We start from the raw sequence: 22,848 nt of genomic DNA, 5'->3' as shown, positions 1-22,848 counted from the left end.
TTCACCAGACCATTCTTGTGAACCTCCTCTGGACCCTCTCCAAGGCCAGCACATCCTTCCTTAGATATGGGGCCGAAAAGGACAAAGAAAGAAAATTACAGCGTAGGAACAGGCCCTTCGGCCCTCCAACCTTGCACCTACCGTGCTACCCGACTTCACTAAAACCTCCCCCGAACCAAAAGTACTGACAATATTCGGAATGTGGTCTGAACAAAGATTTACAAAACCTCAGCAGTACACCCCTGCTGTTGTATTCTATCTCTCTCAAAATGAAGCAGAGCAGAGGGACTTTGTTAAATCGAATGAATATTGAAAGAGTTATGGTTTGACCCTCCATTGTTTCCAAATTTCCCTGACCATCAACACCCCATCTAGGCTGTAAATATTCTACTTTGGGTATAAAAAGTGTTGGATTGAACGGGGTGAAGTGAAGCTGTTTGTTTAGTGACTGTAATTGATGTGAGTCTCCATGGATCCGATTAGTCTGCCTGGAGGGTTTCCCTCTTCTATTAATAAGGGATTCTGTTCAATGTGTTGTCCCATTGAGACAGCGGGAGCGACAACTCCAAACTAACAGAGATCAGCGGCTGTGAAGAGAGGGGGAGGGAGAAGAGAGATCAGAATCTGGGAGCAGTGGATTGGAATCTCCCAGCGATGCATCTGAATCTGGGAACAATCAATTGGAATGTTACAACAATGGATCAGAATCTGGGAACAATCAATTGGAATGTTACAACAATGGATCAGAATCTGGGAACAATGGATTTTGATGTTCCAACCAAGGACAGGAGTTTATCATACTGGATTTCTTGGTTTACTAAAGATGGCTCATGGATAACATTATTTGGTCGGATTCGATATCTACTGCACGTGATTCAGTGCTTTTACTATCCCCTCCTGGCTATTGTTGGTGTTCCGGGTAAGTCCCTGGCTGGAATTTTACCGGCCTGACCGCCAAGGATTCGGTGCAGGCGAGGGACAGAGCATGGGAGGGTCTGTTAAACACGGGAGGGATTTTGCAGCTTCGGGGAAAGTGAGGCTGTAAAGTCCTCTCCCCTGTGTCCAGTTTCTCTTGCTAGAAAAGCTGTTTAACTGTGTTGATTTCCCTGTCATTTACTGTACTCGGTTTGCTGCTCTTGTTTCTGTTTTATCTCTGTGTCCAGTTATTATTTCTTTCAGCCACTGACAATTGTCTCAGGGCCCATGGGCTGGGATGTCTTCTGTGTGCTGGGACTTTTCATAGACATGTGAATCAAACACTATTCCTTCATGAGTGAAAGATTGAGACAGAATCCATTTTACCCTCGACATATAACATATAGCAGTTCACTGCTTATCACCCACCCAGTCAGCAGGCTGCAGAATCCATTTTTATTGTTTACAGCAAGATCTCACTTGTGTATCTGAATTGTGTATTTGCAACCACATAGGTTTGGTACATGGTTGGGAACACAGCTGCAAGTCATAGAAATCATAGAAACCCTACAGTACACAAAGAAGCCATTCGGCCCATCAAGTCTGCACCGACCACAATCCCACCCAGGCCCAACCCCCATATCCCTCCATATTTTACCCACTAATCCTCTAACCTATGGTTCTACGGTCAATTTAGCATGGCCAATCAACGTAACCCACACACCCTTGGACTGTGGGAGGAAACCGGACCATCCGGAGGAAACCCACGCAAACACCAGGAGAATGTGCAAAGTCCTCACAGACAATGACCTGAGCCGGGAATCGAGTCCAGGACCCTGGAGCTGTGAAGCAGCAATGCTAACCACTGTGCTACCGTGCCGCCCCAATCTGTCTGTCTAAATGAAGATTTTTATGGGGATCGGGCCGGGTGGGATTGTGGTCGGTGCCTGTGCAAGTTCTGCTCATACTTCACGCATTCATGTCTAGACCACCAATGTACAAAACAAACAGCAAGGGACCCAGCATCGATCCATGTGTAATCCCACTGGACACAGGCTTGCAGTCACAAAAGCAACATTCAACCATCACCCTCTGCCTCCTGCCACTCAGCCGATTTTGAATGTAATTTACCAAACTGCCCTCGATCCAATCGGCTATCATTTTCCTGTTCAGTCTTCCATGAGGGAATTCTTCTCTGAAGTCCATTCAGACTACATCGACTGCACTTCCCTCATCTACTTATGCAATCACCTCCTAAATATATTCAAGCAAATTGTAGACATGATCTCTCCTTGACAAAGCCATGCTGACTATTATTCATCAACCCTTACCTCTCAAAGTGGAGATAAATTCTATCCCTCAGATTGATTTCCAATCATCATGATTTCCAATCATGGACATAGTGATGATGCCGTCTTGGGAGTGATCTTGGATGTCTTGAGGACACCTTGTAGGATGGCAGTAGAGCACAATGGTTAGCACAGCTGCCTCACAGCATCAGGGATCCCGGGATTCCATCATCACCAGTGATGATGTTTTGTTTACTTTGAAACCAGCTCCATTCTCCCACATTGCCTGTTGGGATTTCTCCTGTGACAAGAATGTGTTGTGTTTCTCTGGAAAGCATTCACTTTGAGCAGGTCCAGTTTCTCGCAGCTCCCCAGTGCCACATTGACCCTTGTAAATTTATCTCGATCACAGCAATCCTGTGCACGTCATCAATCTGCGTAAGTTCATTGGTAAGGCCAGGGCACATCGTGCTGATGTTCCAGCTTGAGGTGTGAAAGACTGATTTGGTTTGGTTCGATTTGAATTGATTTGTCTTATTGTTGTCATATATATTAGTATACGGTGAAAATGATTGTTTGTTGAGTGTTCTACAGACAAAGGATAGAGAATAAGAGATTGCAGAATGTAATGCAGTTATAGCTAGGGTGGAGGAAAAGATCAACTTAATGCCATATAGGTCCATTCAAACGCCTGCTGGCAGCAAGAAGAAGCTGTTGTTGAGTCATCAGCATGGTGGCACCATGGTTAGCACTCCTGTTTCATGTCTCCAAGGACACGAGTTCAATTCCTCGTTTGGGTCAACGTATGTGTGGAATTCTCTGTGTGAGTTTCCTCTGGATGCTCCGATTTCCACCCATAGTCCAACATTTGGTTGATTGGCCATGCTAAATTACCAATTAGCATCCCGTGATACGTGTGTTCGGGGGATTAGCAGGGTACACACGTGGGACTTCGGGGATAGGGCCTGGCTAGGATTGTCGATGGATGAATGGACCCCTTCTGCACTGTATTTTTTCTATGGATTGGTTAGCACATATCTTCACGCCTTTTTTTCTCTCATGGAACTAGTGGGATGAGTATATATCCATGGTGCATTATTCCCTAATTATGCTGGTTGTTTTTGCGAGGCAGCGAGAAGCTTCGACAGAGTTGATGAGTGGGAGGTGATTTGAGTGATAGACTGGCCTGCATTCACCAAGTTTGAAGTTTGTTGCAGTCTGGGACAGAGCATGAGCCACACCAAGCTACAATATTATCTATGATGCATCTGTAAAAGTGGGTGAGAGTCGTAGCTGACCTGCCAAATGTCCTTAGAGCTCTGAGAAAATAGAGGTGTTCGTGGGCTTTCTTAACGATAAAGTCATCATGGAAGGACACAAAAAGTTACTGGTGATCTGAACCCTAAAACCTGAAGCTCTACACCATTTCAACTTCAACCCATTGATGTAGATAGGGGCATATACTCCATGATACCTCCTGAAGTCGATTTGCTTTGTTGACATTGAGGAAAAGATGATTGTGGTCGCAACAGTTCACCAGATTCTCCAGCTCTTCCCTGTTCTCAGTCTCATCACTGTTTGGGATCCGACCCACTACGTTGGGGTCATCAGAAAACTTCTAAATTGAGTCATCGGCATATAAGGAATACAGTAAGCGGGTGAGGACACAGTCTTGCCGGGCACCGCTGTTGAGGATGATTGTGTAAGAGGTGTTGCTGCCTCTCCTTATTTATTGCTGTTTGTGAGTTAGAAGTTCAGGATCCAACTGCAGAGGCAGAAGCCGAGTCCCAGGCCACGGATTTGGACGTGAGTTTAGTAGGAATAATGATGTTGAAGGTTGAGCTGTAGTCGATAAACATGAGTTTGTGTTACAGGGTTGAATGTTGGGCTAGGGAGATGGTGTGTGTGGACCTGTTGAGGAGGGAGATGAACTGTAGTGGATCAAGGCAATCTGGGAGGCTTGAACTGATTCATGCCATGACTAATCTTTTGATTTCTTTCATATTATTGGATATCATTCTCACTGGATGATTGTCATTGTGGCAGGCTGCTTGGTTTTTCTTTGGTAACGGCCTTTGTTGAGTTTTTCTTACCAGGTGCACAGATTGTCAACTATCCTGCCAAGAGAGGTCTCACTGACCTTCACTGGTCCAGTAGACCACAGTGGGGCAGCAGCAAACCCACTGGGAATTATGGACAGTCACTATTCACTGAACACTGAAGTTTTCTCAAACACTTGAAAGCAAACCCTGGCACTTGTGTCCTGTGCCAACCGGGTGTGAAATTACCATTTCTTCCTGTGTTGTACTAATTTGGCAACAATACTGTGGTCTCCTCTCCAGGGTACAGCCCAGGGCAAATATAATAGAGGTTCTGTGCTGTCAAGGCATTGGGATCTCCCTGTGTCAACTGTTAGTATGAGTCAGTGGCAAGAGTGATCAAGCACTATTTGGTACCAGTTCCGCTGCAGGGGTTGTCAGTAAGCTGTCTGACTGATTACCATCTACATGGATTTCTGTCAGGGTTTACTCCCTCAGCCTTCTTACCCTCCAAATCCCCCACAAGGTAGAAGGGCTATTTACATGTAGCTGAGTGAGGATCAGTGTTGTGAACTCCTCTGAAAACTCCCCCCCAAATGTATAGCATTGTGTTGTCGCCATGGTGCAGCATGGCGACACTGTGGTTAGCACTGCTGACTGACAGCATCCGGGACCTGGGCTCAATTCCTGGTTTGGGTCATTTATTGTGTGGAGCTTGGAGCTTCTCCCTGTGTCTGTGTGGGTTTCTTCTGGATGCTCCTCTTTCCCCTTACACTCCAAAAGATGAGCTGGATTTTTAAAAAAAGTTATTTTGTATGTGTGGACATTGTTTTTATTTTCACCTATCCTCAGTCTAAATTGTCACATCTTCTCCTGAATGATGTCTAATTTTAATCTTAATCTTCCTTCCTAACAGTGAACATAATCACAATTGTGACACTGACAAACAGAAACTGTGGTCTGTCCAAATGTGTTACAAGTTACCTGGTGGCCATGTCGGTGGGGGATCTGCTGGTCGTTATCCTTGACCTTACATTGAGACACATTCCCATTGTTTATTGGGAACAGTTTTATTTCCTGCTGTTGGTTCCTGTGTGTAACATCCACGCTGTCCTGCTTTACGCAGCCACTGACTGTTCTGTCTGGTTCACTGTCACTTTCACCTTTGATCGATTTGTGGCCATTTGCTGCCCCAAGCTGAAAAGTAAATATTGCAGCGAGAAAACGGCGGCTGTGGTTCTGGGAACAGTGACGGTGCTGAGCTGTTTAAAGAACATTTTCTGGTATTTTATGTTTTTAAATGGATATCAGCTGGTGAACGATCCCTGGTTTTGTGATGTCGCATGGGATGTTGTGAAATCTGTGGTCTGGAGTACAATCGAGTTCCTCCACTTCATTTTAACACCGTGTGTCCCATTCGTCCTGATTCTGCTGCTCAATGCTTTCACTGTCAGACACATTTTAGTGAGCAGCAGAGCCCGCAGGAGACTCCGGTGTCACAGCAGTGGGGAGAATCCCAGGGACCCAGAGATGGAGAGTCGAAGGAAATCCATCATTTTACTGTTTGTTATCTCAGCCAATTTCATCCTGTTATGGTCAATATTTGTGGTTTATTCAATATGGAATCGGATGGATTTTTTGGGATATAAGTCGGTACAGATAGATTATTTTGTTCTGGAATTGGGTTTCATGCTGCAACTCTTGAGTTGCTGTACAAACACTGCCATTTATGCTGTGACACAGACTCAATTCAGACAGCAGCTAATAATTCTCCTCAAATATCCCTTTACTGCAATTATTCATCTCATTACAGCCTCAGAAGTAACTGCAACTCCAAGATCCCTGAATCTTCCTATTGGACATTCAAACTCTAAGCAACAAACAGCCTCACAAAGACAGAAAGAGTAACAGATAGATAGATAGAGAGAGAGAGGGTAGTGAAAGCAAAAGTGAGAGTGATAGAAAGACAAAGATAGATAGAGAGAGGAAAGGGCACAAAAACATGAAGAGAGACAACATTTGAAACAGTTTTGAACAGATAGAGGGAAAGAAACAGACAGACAGAGAGAGACAAACAGAGATAAAGGACAGAGAGAGAGACAGATTCTCTCAGAGTGAAAGAAATAGGGATAGAGGGGGAAATGGCAAGGGTGATTGACAGGGAATGAGAAAGGGAGACAGGACGTACATGGGAAGATGTAATAAGGAAGGAAAAGGGCAACAAAGAGGTAACGGGAGACAGAAAGAAGGGCAGAGATAGATAGTCAGATGAAGAGAGAAACAGACAGAGAGAGTGCACGGGAACAAATGGAAAAGAATGAGACTGACCACATACAATGGACACAACAAGAGCAAAAGGCAGAGCAAGGCATAGAGAGAGAGAGAGATAAGAAAAGTGGGACAGAGACAGAGAGGGAGAGGGACATGGAGACAGAGCGGGACAAGGAGAGTGAGATTAAAAGGGAGCAGGAGAGACAGAAGAAGAGGGTATGGAGGGAGAGAAAGAGGGAGATGCAGAGAGACAATAAGAGACACAGAACAACATACAGGCAGAGGGACAGACAGAAAGAGACAGAGTGAGATACACTGAAAAACAAAGCGACAGAGAGATTTATTTAATGACTTTTATGATAACCATCAGTCGGACCTATTGGAATATGAATTCCCTGACTGAGCCAGTTAATGCTATCCAATCAGGGAGCTCTGCAGACTATTGGTGTATCTAGGGTACTGGAACTCAGGGTCTGTATACTCAGGATGTGGGTATGATGGACTGATGGTTTTATCACTCGACTATTAATACAGAAACTCAGCTAATGTTTTGGGCACACGGGTTCCAATGTCATCATGGCAGATGGTGGGATTAAAATAATTATATCTGGAGTTCAGAATCCACTGGTGACCATAAAACTATTGTCGATTTTTGGGAAAAGAAAATCTGGTTCACCAATGTCCCAGGGAAGGAAATCTGTCGCCCTTACATGATCAGGACACTTATTTGCCCTCTCAGCAAGGGCAACTGGGGATGAACCCTCGGTAGTTACTCAGACCTAGATGGGAAGGGGTGCAATGGCTACAAACAGGTTCATGCACAAATATAAACTTCCGAACTGGGCCTGTTAAATCTGCCCACAGAGTGCAAGCTACAAAGAGTGAAACTCTGAGAGTTGGGGTAAGTGTGGGAGATTAGGGAAGTGGCTGGAGATGTATTGCTCTGTCTTGTGTCGCTTACTGCCTTCCCATCAGGTCCAGTGTGAGCAGGTGTCGGCCAGACATTAAATGTTCAGAAAATATTGTGGGACCAATGGAAGCAGCTGATTGGTGAGTCAGTCCTCAGAAGGAACACTGAGGGAATTTTCTGAGCAGCTCCTTGCTGATGTCATAGCATCAGGAAAGATCCCGATACTTTTAATGCTCTGGGAACCTGGGCTCGAATCCCAACATGGCAGCTGGTGGAATTTGAACTCAATAAAAAATACCTGGAGTTAAAAATCTGCTGATGACCGTAAAATTATTGCTGATTGTTGAGAAAACTCTACTGGATCACTCATATCATTTAGGGAAGGAAATCTGCCGTCCTGGCCTGGTCTGGCCTACATGTTGCTCCACAGTCACAGCAATGTGTTTAACTCCCAACCACTCTCCAACATCAACTCGGGATGGGAAATAATGCTGGCTATCCTGAGAACTCTGTTTCCCAAAAATGAATGAAAGAAATGCCCTTTTCCCATCCTTACAGATTCAAGCAGATTTAGATTTTTGCTGGTGGGATACTTTCTGTGAAGTTTATTGAGAACATAGCTTAAAGTAGAAAATTACAACGAAATTAAAAACATATAAAAAGTAGATAAAATACAGAGGCAGGTCCAGGTAATGTGTTGCACTTGCATGATGTGGGAGCTTGCGGTCCCATTTGTGTTTGCTTGTGTACACATCTGTAGGAAATGTTGGTTGCTCGAGGAAGACCAATTCAGATTTGATGAGGTGGAGTCTGAGCTTTGAACGCTGTGGTACACTAGAGAGCGGAGAGTTAGCGAGACACTGTGTTTCAGGAGGTACTCACATCCCAAAGAATAACTACATCACATTTGGTGAGTGATCAGGGACAGGAGAGTGTGACTCCAAGCAAGTCTTGGTGACGAAGCCAGGAGGTAGTGTTGAAGGAGCCTCAGCCCTTGGGCTTGTCTCAGTGTAGATGATGAACGAATGGTATTGTCACTCGACTATTAATCCAGAAAACTGTTTGGTTCACTAATGTCCTTTTAAGGAATGAGACCTGCCGACCTTACCTGGTCTGGCCTACATGTGACACCAGAGCCACATCAATGGTGTTGACTCTCAATGCCCCCAAAGGGCAACTAGGGACATGCAACAAATGCTGGCCAGCCAGGAACACCCATGTCCTTCAAATGATGAAAGGAACAGATGTGTGACATTTGCGGGCGTGGATGAGGGCTGCAAGGAGGATGAGCAACTTAACCATAGCACTGTGGTTCAGGGAGCCATTCAAGAGGGAGGATGAAAGGCAAAGGTTGTTGTAAATGGGGATAGTTCGACAGGAGGAATAGACACTTTTCTCTGTGGCCAGCATGGAGAGTCCCCAAGGCTGTGTTGCCTGACTGGTGCCCCGGTTCAGGACATCTTCTCTGGGTTGCTGGGAAAAATGGAGCTGGAGGGGATAGATTCAGTTGTTGTGGTGCACGTTTCTGAATCCTTAACAGATTAAATCTGAAATTGGAGTCACAATTATAGGACTGGGATGGATTCTGTGGATTTCCAGAGTTAAGGATGGTAACTACATCCCGGGATAGAGTGGAACAGCCCGGAGAGACCCTCTAACATTTGGAATTGAATGATTGAAAGGTCACAGACAGGTGAAAGACAACACTGAGCCGTGGGATTTTGAGAATTGTGTTTTAGATGTCAGTAACTTTGGTGTGTAACACAGCCTCTAATATTACAAATTAATAAATGTAATCAGCATTATCCATTCTTTGAAAGACAGCAACTCAATCTCAGTAATAAATATATTCCACAACCTCAATCAAAGTTGCCACGTGTTTGCTGATTTGAAGAAACTCAAAGATGAGTGATTTTGCGAAGTCAGTATCCCAGAGGGGATACCACAGGGTATATGTGAAAGTCTTTGGGAATGTATCACCATGCAGATAAAACAGAGAGTACCTGCAGAGTGAAGGAGCACATTACTTCACGCTGAAAATGTATCTGGAATTTCAAATGGTGAAGAAAATATACCACCTGGAGTTATTGGGATTCATGGGAAGTGTAGTTGTCAAAATCTATGTGTCAGCTGCTCTATGCTGTTACTCAGTGACTGATCTACATGTCACGATTTTGCAGACATACGTTCAGTAATATGATATACTGTTCCCTGTGAACATAACATCAGTATTGGTGAAGTTGCTAGAGCCTGTTTTCAAGGATATCATAACTCAGCACTTGGTAGGCAGCGGTAAAGTCAGACAAAGTCAGCATGGATATACAGAGGTGAAATCTTGTTTGAAGAATCTATTGGAATTCTTGGAGGATGTGACTAGTAGAGTTCAGTGAGGAGAACCAGTGCTTTATTTAGACATTCAGGAGTCTTTCAGTAAGGTCTGATGTAACAGACTGCGATGTTGAGTATGCGTTGCAGACAATGCCTTGATTTGGATAGAGAACTGGCTAACAGAGAGGAAACAACGTGTGGGTAGAAATGAGTCTTTGTCTGACTGGTAGACAGTGTGGTACTGCAGGGATCTGTGCTAGAACCCAAACTGTTCACATTATATATGAATGTTTTGGCATAGGGAATTAAATGTATTGTGTCCAAATTCACGGATGATGCAAAGTCAGGTGGGAGGGTAAGCTGTGAGAACCATGCAGGCATGTTTCAATATAACAGGCTGTGTGTGTGGGCAGATGCATGGCAGTTGCCGTGTAATGTGGATAAATGTGAGGTTTTCCACTTTGTTAGCAATAATAGGAAGACATAAATGTAGCTGTGGAGAACACTGGGTTACAGGGTTGTAAACTGGATAGTATTGCAGTTGATAAGGAGGATGTGCTAGATATTCTTGAGGGCTTGAAAATAGATAAGTCCCCTGGGCCGGACGGGATTTACCCTAGGATTCTCTGGGAGGCAAGAGAGGCAATTGCAGAGCCTCTGGCTCTGATCTTCAGGTGGCCATTGGTCACATGTGTCCCCCTCTCACACTCTCCCCAAGGTGCTGCCTCTCTGTCCCGGTGTCCCAGTGTCCCCCTCTCACACTCTCCCCAGGGTGCTGCTTCTCTATCCCACTGTCCCCCTCTCACGTCTCCTCAAGGTGCTGCCTTCTCTGTCCCGGTGTCTCAGTGCCCCCCTTTCACACTCTCCTCAAGGGGCTGACTGCCAGTCCCAGTTTCCCAGTGGCCCAGTGCCCCCATCTCACACTCTCCTAAGGTGCTGCTGACTCTGTTTAGGTGTCCCGGTGACTTTCTCCCACTGTCTCCACAACTCACTCTTGCCTCCCAACAACCTCTCAGTCGAAAATGCTGAGAAAGCTGCACGTGAAGCCTCTTGATAAAATTGTTCTGCGCATAACACTGAAAGAATGATTTGTGTAAAGCCTCATGCTCAGATTGTTCTAAAAATAACACTGAGAGATAGATCTATCTGAAGCCTCAGATTGTACTGTGCATAACACTAAGAGTTAGTTCTATCTGAAGCCTCTTGTTCAGACTGTACAGTACATAACACTGAGAGATGGATCTATCTGAATTCTCTTGCTCGGATTGATCTGCACTGAGAGATTGATTTATGTGATTTTGATTTACAAATGTTATTTCATACATAAGCTGTACACAAGATCGACAACAGCCTGGGTTTAGCAGTCTATATCAGACCTGAGTAATGTTAACCTCATCCAGAACTAACAACCATGATGACAATAAGCTACAGGAGCAGAATGATGCTATTCAGCCCATTGAGTTCCTCATCACAGTTTTGAAATAGGAAGTCTCACGCCACCAGGTTAAGGTCCAAGACGTTCATTTGGAATCTCGTGCTTTTAGAACAATGCTTCTTCATCAGGGCAATTGGCGTTGTGAGATGTCCTACCATGTCCACCACAGTCCAATGCTGGCATCTCCACATCACAGTTCTAAAGGGCTGTCAATTTCCTCTGAGGATGTTCCCTTGGCCCTCATCTCTCGTAGTAATGGAAACATCTTTCTCATGTCCACTCTATTCAGGCCTTTAATTATTCTGCCTGTTTCAATGAGCTCCCCCTCCTCACCCTTCTAATCTCCATTGAGTACAGACCCAGAGTCCTCAGACGCTCCCCATGCGTTAAGTCTTTCATTCCCCAGATCATTCTCGAGGACCTCCTCTGGATCAGCCGAAGGCCAGCACATCCTTCCTTAGATGTGAAGTCCAAAATGACACATAACCTAAATGTGGTCTGACCAGTATCGCATAAAACCTCAGTAGTACACCCCTGCTTTTATATTCTAGCCCTCTGGAAATGAATGCCAGCAGAGGGACCTCTGTTATATCGAATGAATACTGGAAGATTTACAGTCTGACCCTCCATTATTTCCAACTTTCCATTCCTCCCTGACCCTCAACACCCCACCTAGGCTGCAAAGTTTCTACTTTGGGTGTTAAAAACTGTTGGTTTGAAAGGGGTTAAGTGAAGCTGTTTGTTTAGTGACTGTAATTAAAGTGAGTCTCCCTGGATTGGATTAGTGTGCCTGGCGGTTTTCCCTCTTCTATTAATAAGGGATTCCGTTCAATGCGTTGTCCCACTGAGCCAGCAGGGAGCGGCAACTCCAACACAAACAGAGATCAGCGGCTGTAGAGAAACAGAGGGAGGGCGAGGAGATCAGAATCTGGGAGGAATGGATTGGAACCTTCCAATAATGGAAGAGGATATGGGAACAATGGATTGGAATCTTCCAACAATGGATCAGAATGTGGAAACACTCGACTGGAATGTTACAACAATGGATCAGAATGTGAGGACAATGGATTGGAATGTTCCAACCAAGGACAGGAGTTTATTCACTTGGATTTCTCTGTTGACTGCAGATGATTGGAAGTTAAGTTTGGCTATTTGGATTCAGTATCTACTGTATGCAATTCAATGCATTTACTATCCCCTTCTGGCGATTGTTGGTGTTCCGGGTAAGTCCTTGGCTTGAATTGTATCGACCCGGTCACCACGGGGATCGGAGCAGGCGAGGGGCGGAACATGGGGTGTTCTGTTGACGTCGGTTGGGATTTTGCAGCTTCGGGAAGAGTGAGGCTGTAAAGTCCCGCTCTCTATGTCCAGTTCCTAATTCCAGAAAGGCTGTTTTGATATTCTTGTCATTTACTGTACTCGGTTTGCTGCTCTTGCTGTTTTTGTTGAATCTCTGTATCCAGTTATCATTTCTTTCAGCCACTGACAATTGTCTCAGGACCCATGGGCTGAGATGTCTTCTGTGTGTTGTGACTTTCCACAGACATGTGACACACAACATGATTCCATTGTGAACAAAAGGTTGAGGCAGAATCTGTTTTAGCCTCTGTATGTAACAGCAGTTCACTGCTAATCATCCACCCAGTTACAATGTTGTAGACTCCATTTTAATGGTGATATGTGCAAAGCATGAACTCACAGAGAAACCACATGTTTTGTAAAGTTTAATGTATATTCAGCAGTGACACGAGCAGGTTTACATTAACCTTGTGGTGAAGTTATTGTGAAATTCCCCCAGTCCCCACACTCCAGCATCTGTACCGGTGCACTGAAGGGAAAATTAGCATGGCCAATGCACATCTCCAGAACAGTTTTCAGAGTTTGGGAGGAAACTGAAGATCCGAGAGGAAACCAATGCAGACACAGGGAACATATGCTTTATCCGCACAGATAGTGGCCAAGCTGGCAACCAAACCCGAGTCTCATGGCACTGTGAGGCAGCAGTGCTAACCACTGTGCCACCACAAACTCTCTTACAGTCAGAGGAACACAAACACACAGACACACCCAAGAGCAGATATATAAATACACACACGTGCTGATGGAAGCAATCAGATTTAAGCACTGACTCCCACTCACACACAAATTCAAGAATAACCAAAATTGCTGTAACACCCAGAGCAACGGGCACTAAGGAACATTCATACAATACTCTCTTGCTCACACATACACACACACACACACACACACACACACACATTGGTACAGACAATATAGACACACACACACACACATGCACATTGGTACAGGCAATATAGACACACACACACACACACACAGGATTGGGGAGGAGGGGTGGTTTCCAACTACTCCCTGCCCATTAATGGTGGAGTGAGCAAGTAAAACTTTGTAGCAGCCGAGAACTCAGGTTCACACCGAATTTCTAGCTTCTTGTGACCTCACCGGCAATGGATCTGCGGCGGATTCCGTCTCCCACCCATTTCTGGCAAGAGGCTGAATAAATTATTGAATTTTTTTTTGAAACAAACTTAAATAAAATTAGCGAGCCCGGGATGCAAGTGTGCGGCACACTTGCCTTTGCAGCCTCACCAGGAGACGGTGCGTCTGGTGAGGAAAACAGCTGGCCCACATGTAAAAGCACAAGTGGTGATGATCTCGTTGGTAGAACCAAACGCCATTCAGGACAGCGTCGAGGGCAAAGGTAGGTGCCCCTTGCACAGTGCCCATCTGGCACTACCCACCAAGAGGGCGGGGCCTAAGATGGTGAGGTCTACAAGGACGGGACCTAAAGATAGTGGGGCCATGGCCGGCAGGGGTGGAACCAGAGGGGGGGGGCGGGGCCTGAAGGTGGTTGGACCTTGGGGGGTGGGGGGGGTGCGGGACGATCCAGTAGGGAGGGTGGCCCAATCCCACTGTGCATGCGATTGGTGGTGTAGGGACCGTAGCCCTTTTGCCACTGAGCACGTGATTCTTGGGGTGTAGCGGGTCCTGCTGACACACTGCACGCGGTTGGTGAGGTAGGTCAGTCTTTGTGGCCGCTCGGCACAGAGCTTTTGGGGGTAGGATGTCCACTCTGCATGTGATCTTTGGCTAAGGGGGTATGGGGGGGGAGGGAACTGCTGCCTCTTTGCATGCAATTGGTGTGGGGGCAGAGGGATGATTGGTCCGAGTGCTGGTGGCAGGATGGGTGTTAGATTTGTTCGGGGGCTGCTCACGTAGAGCTATGGGCCTCGGATTATCTGGGGGTAGCTACTGTGTTGAAATCGGCTGCAGCAGCAGAGGGCTGACAGATGTCTCTCTCAGACCAGGCAGCTCACTGCTGGCTGCAAATTGCGCATTTGCAACCACATAGGTTTGGTGTGTGTTCAGTATCCCACCAAGAGCTGTGAGAGCTCCAACTGATGGGGCCACTGCTTAGAGGGTGGTCTAACAGTCATCGAAATGAGGCCCTTCGGCCCATTATTTCTGCACTAGTCATCAAACGCCTATCCAACCGATCCCCTTTTTCCAGCACTCGATCCACACCCTTGAGTGCTCTGGTGTTTGAATTGCTGGTCTAAATGCCTCTTGTGGTTGTTCCTGCTTCTACCATCCTTTCAGTCCGTGAGCTGCAGATACCAGCACCCTGTGGATGGAAACATTTTTCCTCCAATCCACACAGAAATCTGCCCTTTAACTTGAATCCACACTCCTCTGGTTAGTGACACCTCGAGGAAAGTGAATAAGTTTCTTCCTATTTCTGTCCACCTGATTTTGTACATATCACTCAAGCACTCCCACGATCAGGCACTACACCCCCACTGGGAAGCAGTCCCACAGTCAGGCTGCTCCCCCTCCAGCCTTCTTTGCTCTGAGATATAAAAGAACCCAGACTCACCAGCCTCTCTGCATAGCTGAAACTCTCCAGCCCAGACAGCATCCTGGTGAATGTCCTCTCCACCGTCTCCAGTGCAATTACATCCTTCCTGTAGTGTGATGACCAGAGCAGCACACAGTACTTTTGCTCTGGTCTAACCAGCATTTTATACATTTTCATCATAACCTCCCAGCTCTTATATTCCATACTGTGGCTGCTAAAGACAAGTTTGCTACATGTCATCTTAACTAACACATCTATCTGTCTTGCTGCCTTCAGGGATTCACGTATGTGCACCCCACATTCATTCTGGTTCTCCGCACTTCCTCACACTCTACCGTTCATTGTCCAATTCCTTGCCCTGTTAATCCTCCCAAAAACATCATCTCACATTTTTCAGGTTTAAATTCCATTTGCCCACCAGACCAGCCTGTCCTTTTCCTTGGCACAGTGGTAGGCGCTGCTGCTCCACAATGCCAGGGCTTCGTGTTCGATTCCTGGCTTGTGTCACTGTCTGTGTGGAGTTTGCACATTCCCCCCTCCCCCCCGTGTCTGTGTGGGTTTCCTCCAAGTCTCCAGTTTCCTCCCACATTCAAAAGATGTGTGGGTTAAGTGGATTGGCCAGGATAAATAGCCCTTAGTATCAGGGAGACTCGCTAGTTTAAATGCATGGGGGTTTGTGAATAGGGCCTCGGTGGGATTGTGGTTGGTGTTGACTTGATGGGCCAAATGGCCTCCTTCTGCACTGTAGGATTCTATGATTCCTGCAATCTAAGGCTTTCCTCCTTAATATTTACCACACCACCAATTTTTATACCATCTGTGAACTTACTGATCATACTTCACACATTCATGTCCACATCATCAATATGCACTACAAACAGCAAAGGACCCAGCATCGATCCCTGTGGAACCCCACTGGACTCTGACTTGCAGTCACAAAAGCAACCTTCGACCATCACCCTCAGCCAATTTTGAATGTAATTTACCAAATTGCCCTGGATTCCATTGGCTATCACTTTCTTGCCCATTCCCCCATGCGGAATTTTTCAAAAGCTTTTCTGAAGTCCATGTCCATCGATCACACTTCTCTCATCTACTCATTCAGTCATCTCCTCAATACATTCAAGCAAATTGTTAGACATGATCTCCCCCTGACAAAGCCATGCTGACTATTGTTCGTCAATCCTTACATCTCGAAGTGGAGATTAATTCTGTCCCTCAGCTTTTTTTCCAATCATTTCCCAACCACGGATATGGTGATGCCGGTGTCCTGGGCTTGATCCTGGATATCTTCAGGGCACCTTGTATGAATGGTAGCATGGCACAATGGTTAGCACTGCTGCCTCACAGCATCAGGGAGCCAGTTCAATATCTGGGATTCCACCAGCACTAGTGAATTCTTTTTAACATTGAAACCCAGTCCATTCTCACATATGGAGTTTAAAAACAGCGAGGTTATGTTGCAGCTGTATAAGGTGCTGGTGGGGTCACGCCTGGAATATTGTATACAGTTTTGATCTCCTTTCTTGAGAAAGGATATGCTGGCACTGAAGGAGGAGGTTCACTAGGTTGATTCCGAAGTTGAGGGGGTTGGCATATGGGGAGAATCTGAGTCGACTGGAGAAATATTATTGGAATTCAGAAGAAAGAGGAGAGATTATAGAAACATGTAAGATTATGAAGGGAATAGATAAGATAGAAACAGGGAAGTTGTTTCCACTGACAGGTGAAACCAGAACTCAGGAGAATGGCCTCAAAGTAAAGGGAGCAGATTTAGGATTGAGTTGAGGGGGAACTTCTTCACACAAAGAATCTGTGGAACTGACTGCCCAGTGAAGCAGTTGAGGCTACCTCATTGAATGTTTTAAAGACAAGGATAAATACATTTTTGAACAGTAAGGGGATTAAGGTTATGGTGAGCGGAGTCCACAAAGAGATCAGCCATGATCTTATTGAACGGTGGAGCAGGCTTGAGGAGTCAATGGCCTACTCCTGCTCTTAGTTCTCGTGTTCTTATGTTGCCTGTTGAGATTTCTCCTATTACAAGGACGTATTGTGTTTCTCTGGAGAGGATCCACATTGAGCAAGTCCAGTTTCTCACGGCTCCCCAAAATCCACATTAAGCGTGTAAATTCATTCTCGATCACAGCAGTCCTGTGCATATCGCCAACCTGCATAAATTAATTGGTAAAGCCAGGGCACATTGTGCTGATGTTCCAGCTTGAGATGTGGAAGACTGATTTGATTTGATTTGATTTATTTCTTTCACATACACCCCCGCATCCCCATACATTTTACCCGCTAATCCCTCTAACCTAAGCATCCCAGGACACTAAGGGACAATTTTAGCATGGCCAATCAACCTAACCCGCACATGTTTGGACTGTGGGAGGAAACCGGAGCACCCGGAGGAAACCCATGCTGACATGAGGAGACTGTGCAAAATCCACACAGGCAGCATACAGTGAAAAGTATTACATGAGTGCCATACAAAAAAAAGAATATTGTACATAGAGAAGGAGAGAGTGCAAAATACCATGTTGCAGTCACAGCTCGTGTATAGAAATAGATGATCTTAATGCGATGTAAGTCCATTCAAATATCTGATGGCAACAGAGAAGAAGCTGTTCTTGAGTCGGCAGCATAATGACACAATGGTTTGCATTGTTGTCTCATAGGGACCTGAGTTTAATTCCCAGCTTGGATCACTGCCAGTATGGAATTTGCACATTTTCTGTGTCTGCGTGGGATGCTCCGGTTTCCACGCGCAGTCCAACTATGTGCAGGTTAGGTTGATTGGCCGTGTTAAATAGCCCAATAGGGTCCCAGGGTATGTATGTTAGAGGTATTAGCAGGGTACATGTGTGGGACTTCGGGGATAGGACCTGGCTTGGATTGTTGTCAGTGCAGACTCGATGGGCTGAATGGCCTCCTTCTGCACTGTAGCATTTCCATGATTTGATGAGTCCGTTGTTTTTTTTTATCTTTTTTTCTGCTAGAGCAATGTGGAAGAGTTTATGTCCTTAATTAAGCTGGCTGCTCTCCCGAGCTGTTATCCATAACATGAGTCTGTGTTCTAGGGTTGACTGCAGGGCCAGGGAGATGGTGACTGTGGACCTGTTGTGGAGGTGGACGAACTGGAGCAGTTCCAGGCAATCTGGGAGGCCAGAATTGATTCAAGGCATAACTATCTTTTTGATGTATTTCATAGTATTGGATATCAGTGTCACCAGACGATAGTCATTAGGACAGGTTACTTGACTTTTCTTTGGTACCGGCCTTTATCATAGAATCATAGAACCCTACAGTGCAGAAAGAGGCCCTTCGGCCCATCGAGTCTGCACCGACCACAATCCCACCCAGACCCCAATCGCACATCCCCACACATTTTACCCGCTAATCCCTCTAACCTAAGCATCCCAGGACACTAAGGGACAATTTAGCATGGCCAATCAACCTAACCCGCACATCTTTGGACTGTGGGAGGAAACCGGAGCACCCAGGGGAAACCCATGCTGACATGAGGAGAATGTGCAAACTCCACATAGACAATGACCCAAGCCGGGAATCGAACCCAGGACCCTGGAGCTGTGAAGCAGCAGTGCTAACCACTGTGCTACCATGTCTGCCCTTTATTTGAGTATTTTCTTACCTGGTACATAGATGAGAAACTTTCCTGCCGAGAGAGCACTCACTGAGCTTCACTGTTCCAGTAGACCAAGGTGGGACAGCAGCAAATGCACTGGGTACTGTTCACTGAACCCTGGAGGTTTGAAAGCAATCCCTTGTAGTTGTGTTATGTGCCATTCTAGTGTGAGATTAAAGTTTCTCCCAGTGTTAGGCGAATGGTGGCCACAATGCTGTAGTCTCCTCTTCTGGGTACAGCTCTGTGTATCAATGAGATTCTGACCTGTTGAGGTATCCGGATCTCTCTCTGTCAATTATTAGTATTGCCCAGAGGAAAGGGTGAAACCAGCACTGTTGGGTACCAGCTCTGCTGTAGGGGTTAAGCTGTCTGAGAGATGACACATTGCCATCTATCGGACTCCACTCCAGATTTTCTGTCATGTTAATCTCCTCATTCTCCTTATCTCCAAATCCCCCGTATGATATGATAGGGTGGATTCTCGGAGGCTATTTCCCAGGGCTGAAATGGTCGCTACGAGAGGACACAGATTTAAGGTGCAGGGAAGCAAGTACAGAGGAGATGTCAGGGGTAAGTTTTTCACTCAGAGGGTGGTGAGTGAGTGGAATCGGCTGCCGTCGGTGGTGGTGGAGGCGAACTCACTGGGGCCTTTTAAAAGACTTCTGGATGAGGATATGGGATCTCATGGGATTGGGGGTTATAGATAGGTCTATAGCTTAGTAGGTATACAAGTGATCGGCACAACTAGTGGGCTGAAGGGCCTGTTTGTGCTGTAGTGTTCTATGTTCTATATCTATTTACCTGCAGCTGAGGGAGCGTCAATGTTGAGGACTCCCCGGAAAGTTCTCCCAAATGTATGCCATTGTGTGACCACCATGGTGGGACAGTGGTTAAGCACTGCTGACTCACAGTGTCAGGAACCTGGGTTCAGTTCCAGATTGGGCCACTATCTGTGCAGAGTTTGGACCTTCTCCCCATGTCTGTGTGGGTTTCTGCCGGATTCTCCTTTTTCCCTCTCACATTCCAAAAGATGCACTGGATTAAAAAAAGATTTAAATCATTCTGTGCATGTGTACATTTTTTTTATTTTAACCCAACCTCAGTCTAAATGGTAACTTCTTTCCCTGAATCGTGTCTAATTTTATTCTTTATTTCCCTTCCTGACAGTGAACATAATCACAATTGTGACACTGACGAGCAGAAACTGTGGTCTGTCCAAATGTGTCACTCGTTACCTGGTGGCCATGTCAGTGGGGGATCTGCTGGTCGTTATCCTCGACCTGATATTGAGACACATTCCCATTGTTTATCCGGAACAGTTTGATTTCCTGCTGTCACTCCCCGTGTGTAACATCCACGCCGTCCTGCTTTACGCAGCCACTGATTGTTCTGTCTGGTTCACCGTCACTTTCACCTTTGATCGATTTGTGGCCATTTGCTGCCCCAAGCTGAAAAGTAAATATTGTAGTGAGAAAACGGCAGCTGTAGTTCTGGGAACGGTGACAGTGCTGAGCTGTTTAAAGAACGTTTTCTGGTATTTTATGTTATTAAATAGGTATCGGTGGGTGAACGACCCTTGGTTTTGTGAATCCTCATGGAGTGTCGTGAAATCTCTAATCTGGGTGGCAATCGAGTTCCTCCACCATGTCCTAAACCCGGGTGTCCCATTTGTCGCGATCCTGCTGCTTAATGTTCTTACAATTAGACATATTTTGGTGAGCAGCAGAGCCCGCAGGAGACTCTGGGCTCACAACAATGGGGAAAAGGCCAGAGACCCAGAGATGGAGAGTCGAAGGAAATCCATCATTTTATTGTTTGTTATCTCAGCCAATTTCATCCTCTTGTGGTCAATAGTAATGCTTTATTCAATATGGATTCGGATGTATTATATGGGCTTTGTATTGGTATGGTTAGATTATAATGTTATGGAAATGGGCTTCATGCTGCAGCTCCTGAGTTGCTGTACAAACAGTGTCATTTATGCCATTACACAGACTCACTTCAGACAGCAGCTGAAAAATGTGCTGAAATCTCCCCTTACTAGAATTCTTCAGTTCATTGCACCCTGATGAAAGAACACCTACGACAATCGCCAAGTAAGGATGTTCCCTTCTTGTCGGTGAACTTTTTGGCAGTCAAGGTCATCAGCCTCTGATCTTTGGATAAGCATTTTCCAAGGTGAACTTCAAGACATGCAACAATGCAGAATTTCCAAGCAGAAACTGATAGCAAAATTCCACGAGCATAAGGACAGCTTCAACCAGGGTCTTAAGTTCATGTCACATTGCATGTAACTCCCATGATTGGGCCCGGGCTTGCAAAATCCTTACTGTCCTGGTTTGTGACAATTCACACCTCTTTATCCTGTGGCTATCCCTCTCTTCACTCGCATTGTCGATACTGTATATGCTTGATGAGCTAAAAAGTGTTGCATTCCAACCATTATCTTGTTTTTGGGTCTTTGGCTATCAAGGGCACATTGGTGAAACCGACCCACCCTCTCACCTGATGAAGGGGAAGTGCTCAGAAAACTTGTGATTCCAAATGGATCTGTTGTATTTTAACCTGGTTTTGTGAGACTTCTTATTGTGCCGACCCCAGTCCAACACCGGCATCTCAACATCATTGAGGCTTATATCATGGAGACAGGCTCTTTGGCCCAACGTGTCCCTGTCACCCTTTTTTTGTTGAAGGAAAGGCAGAGGAGGAATACAATGGAAAAGGAGACAGAGAGATAGAGTCAGAAGCAGAGAGAAGCAGAGATACAGAGCGGGTGTGAATGGCAGAAATTGAGATAGAACGAGCACAGTGGTCACAGCAAGAGCAAAAGATAGAATGGGGCAGAGAAAGGGATAGAGGCATTCAGATAAAGAAATAAAGTGTGACAGAGAGAGGGAGAGGGAAATGGAGACAGAGTGGGAGAAGGAGCTTGAGACTGAGCGGGGGTAGGAGAGAGAGAGAGGGGGCAAAAGGGGAGATCAAGGGAGTCAGAGGAAAAGGCAGAAAGACAGAAAGAGACTGAGACAGACAGAGTGGGAGACAGAGAGAGAAATGCAGAGAAAGACAGAGAAAGAAAGGAAATGATTTAATGAATTTAACAAGGTCCATGTGATAGACCTATTAAAATGAGCTTGTTGATTGGGGCAGTTAACTCTGTCAAATCCAGGATCCCTACAGATGTGAAGAATGTGGAATGTCTGGGTTACTGGGACTCAGAATGTGTAGACTCAGGGTGTAGATGCGATTGACTGGTGGATTTATCACCAGACTATTAATCCAGGAACTCAGAGATTAATAAATAAATGAATTAATAATATTAATATTATTTATTAATAAATGAACTTTGGAGACCCGGGTTCAAATGTTGTCATGGCAGATGATGGTACTTGAATAAAGAAAATCTGGAATCCAGAATCCGCTGTTGACAATGAAACCATTGTCAATTGTCAGAGAAACCCATCCGGTTCACTCATGTCCCAGGGAAGGAAATCAGTCATCGTTATATCGTCTGGCCGAAATGTGACTCCAGGGCCAAGGAAATGTGGTTGACTCTTAACCACCGCATGCCCCCTGTCCCCCAAGCCACTTTGTTCAAGGGCAACTAATGATGGGCAATAAATGCTGGCCAGCCAGTGATACCCATGTCCCAAGTATGAATAAAAAATAATTTGTACTGGGAAATTTTAATACTACAAATGGTAATCTATTTCTCACTGTTGGATAATTACCCAATCCCTTGGATCGAGGATTTACACACAACATTGTCAGGAAATTCTTGTTTCCAATTAGGGAATGGTTCATGTGTACTTGCACTTACAGCTGGGTGAGGATTCCCAGAGATATTCAAAATGTCATATCAAGGATGGCCTTCACCAATGCACTAAATAGCAACTTGGGGAAATGTCAGCCTGCTCAAACTTCTAACGAATGATGGAGAACTATGAGGTCCACCTCAGGTTGCTATTTATCTGGATAGCATGCTCGTAACAGGAAAATGAAAGAAACACCAGAAAAACATTGCACAAGTTCTAAGCCGATTTTCCAAGCTTGAAGAAACCCAAAGAAGTCAAACATGAATATTGCAGACCACAAAGTGACTTGTCTCTTCAGACTGCGGGGCAAGTTGGGAGTGATC

At 45.5% G+C, this 22,848-nt stretch overlaps 1 protein-coding gene across 1 annotated transcript; it reads left to right on the top strand.

Moving 5' to 3' along the window:
* Positions 1–738: 738 nt before the first annotated feature.
* Positions 739–13,909, top strand: LOC145337525 (putative G-protein coupled receptor 139; the record flags this gene model as incomplete). The annotated part of the gene is made up of 3 exons (XM_080182314.1): positions 739–919; positions 5,160–6,064; positions 13,792–13,909. Coding segments are annotated over exons 1-3 (1,204 nt in total), but the record flags the coding sequence as incomplete, so codon positions are not given.
* Between the last annotated feature and the right edge of the window lie 8,939 nt (positions 13,910–22,848).

Source organism: Carcharhinus amblyrhynchos, unplaced genomic scaffold (assembly GCF_965287045.1).
Source record: "Carcharhinus amblyrhynchos unplaced genomic scaffold, sCarAmb.v2.hapA scaffold_51, whole genome shotgun sequence".
In the NCBI taxonomy this organism is placed as follows: Eukaryota; Metazoa; Chordata; class Chondrichthyes; order Carcharhiniformes; family Carcharhinidae; genus Carcharhinus; species Carcharhinus amblyrhynchos.
Note: the sequence above shows the minus strand (reverse complement) of the source record. Positions and strands in the feature narration are given on the sequence as shown.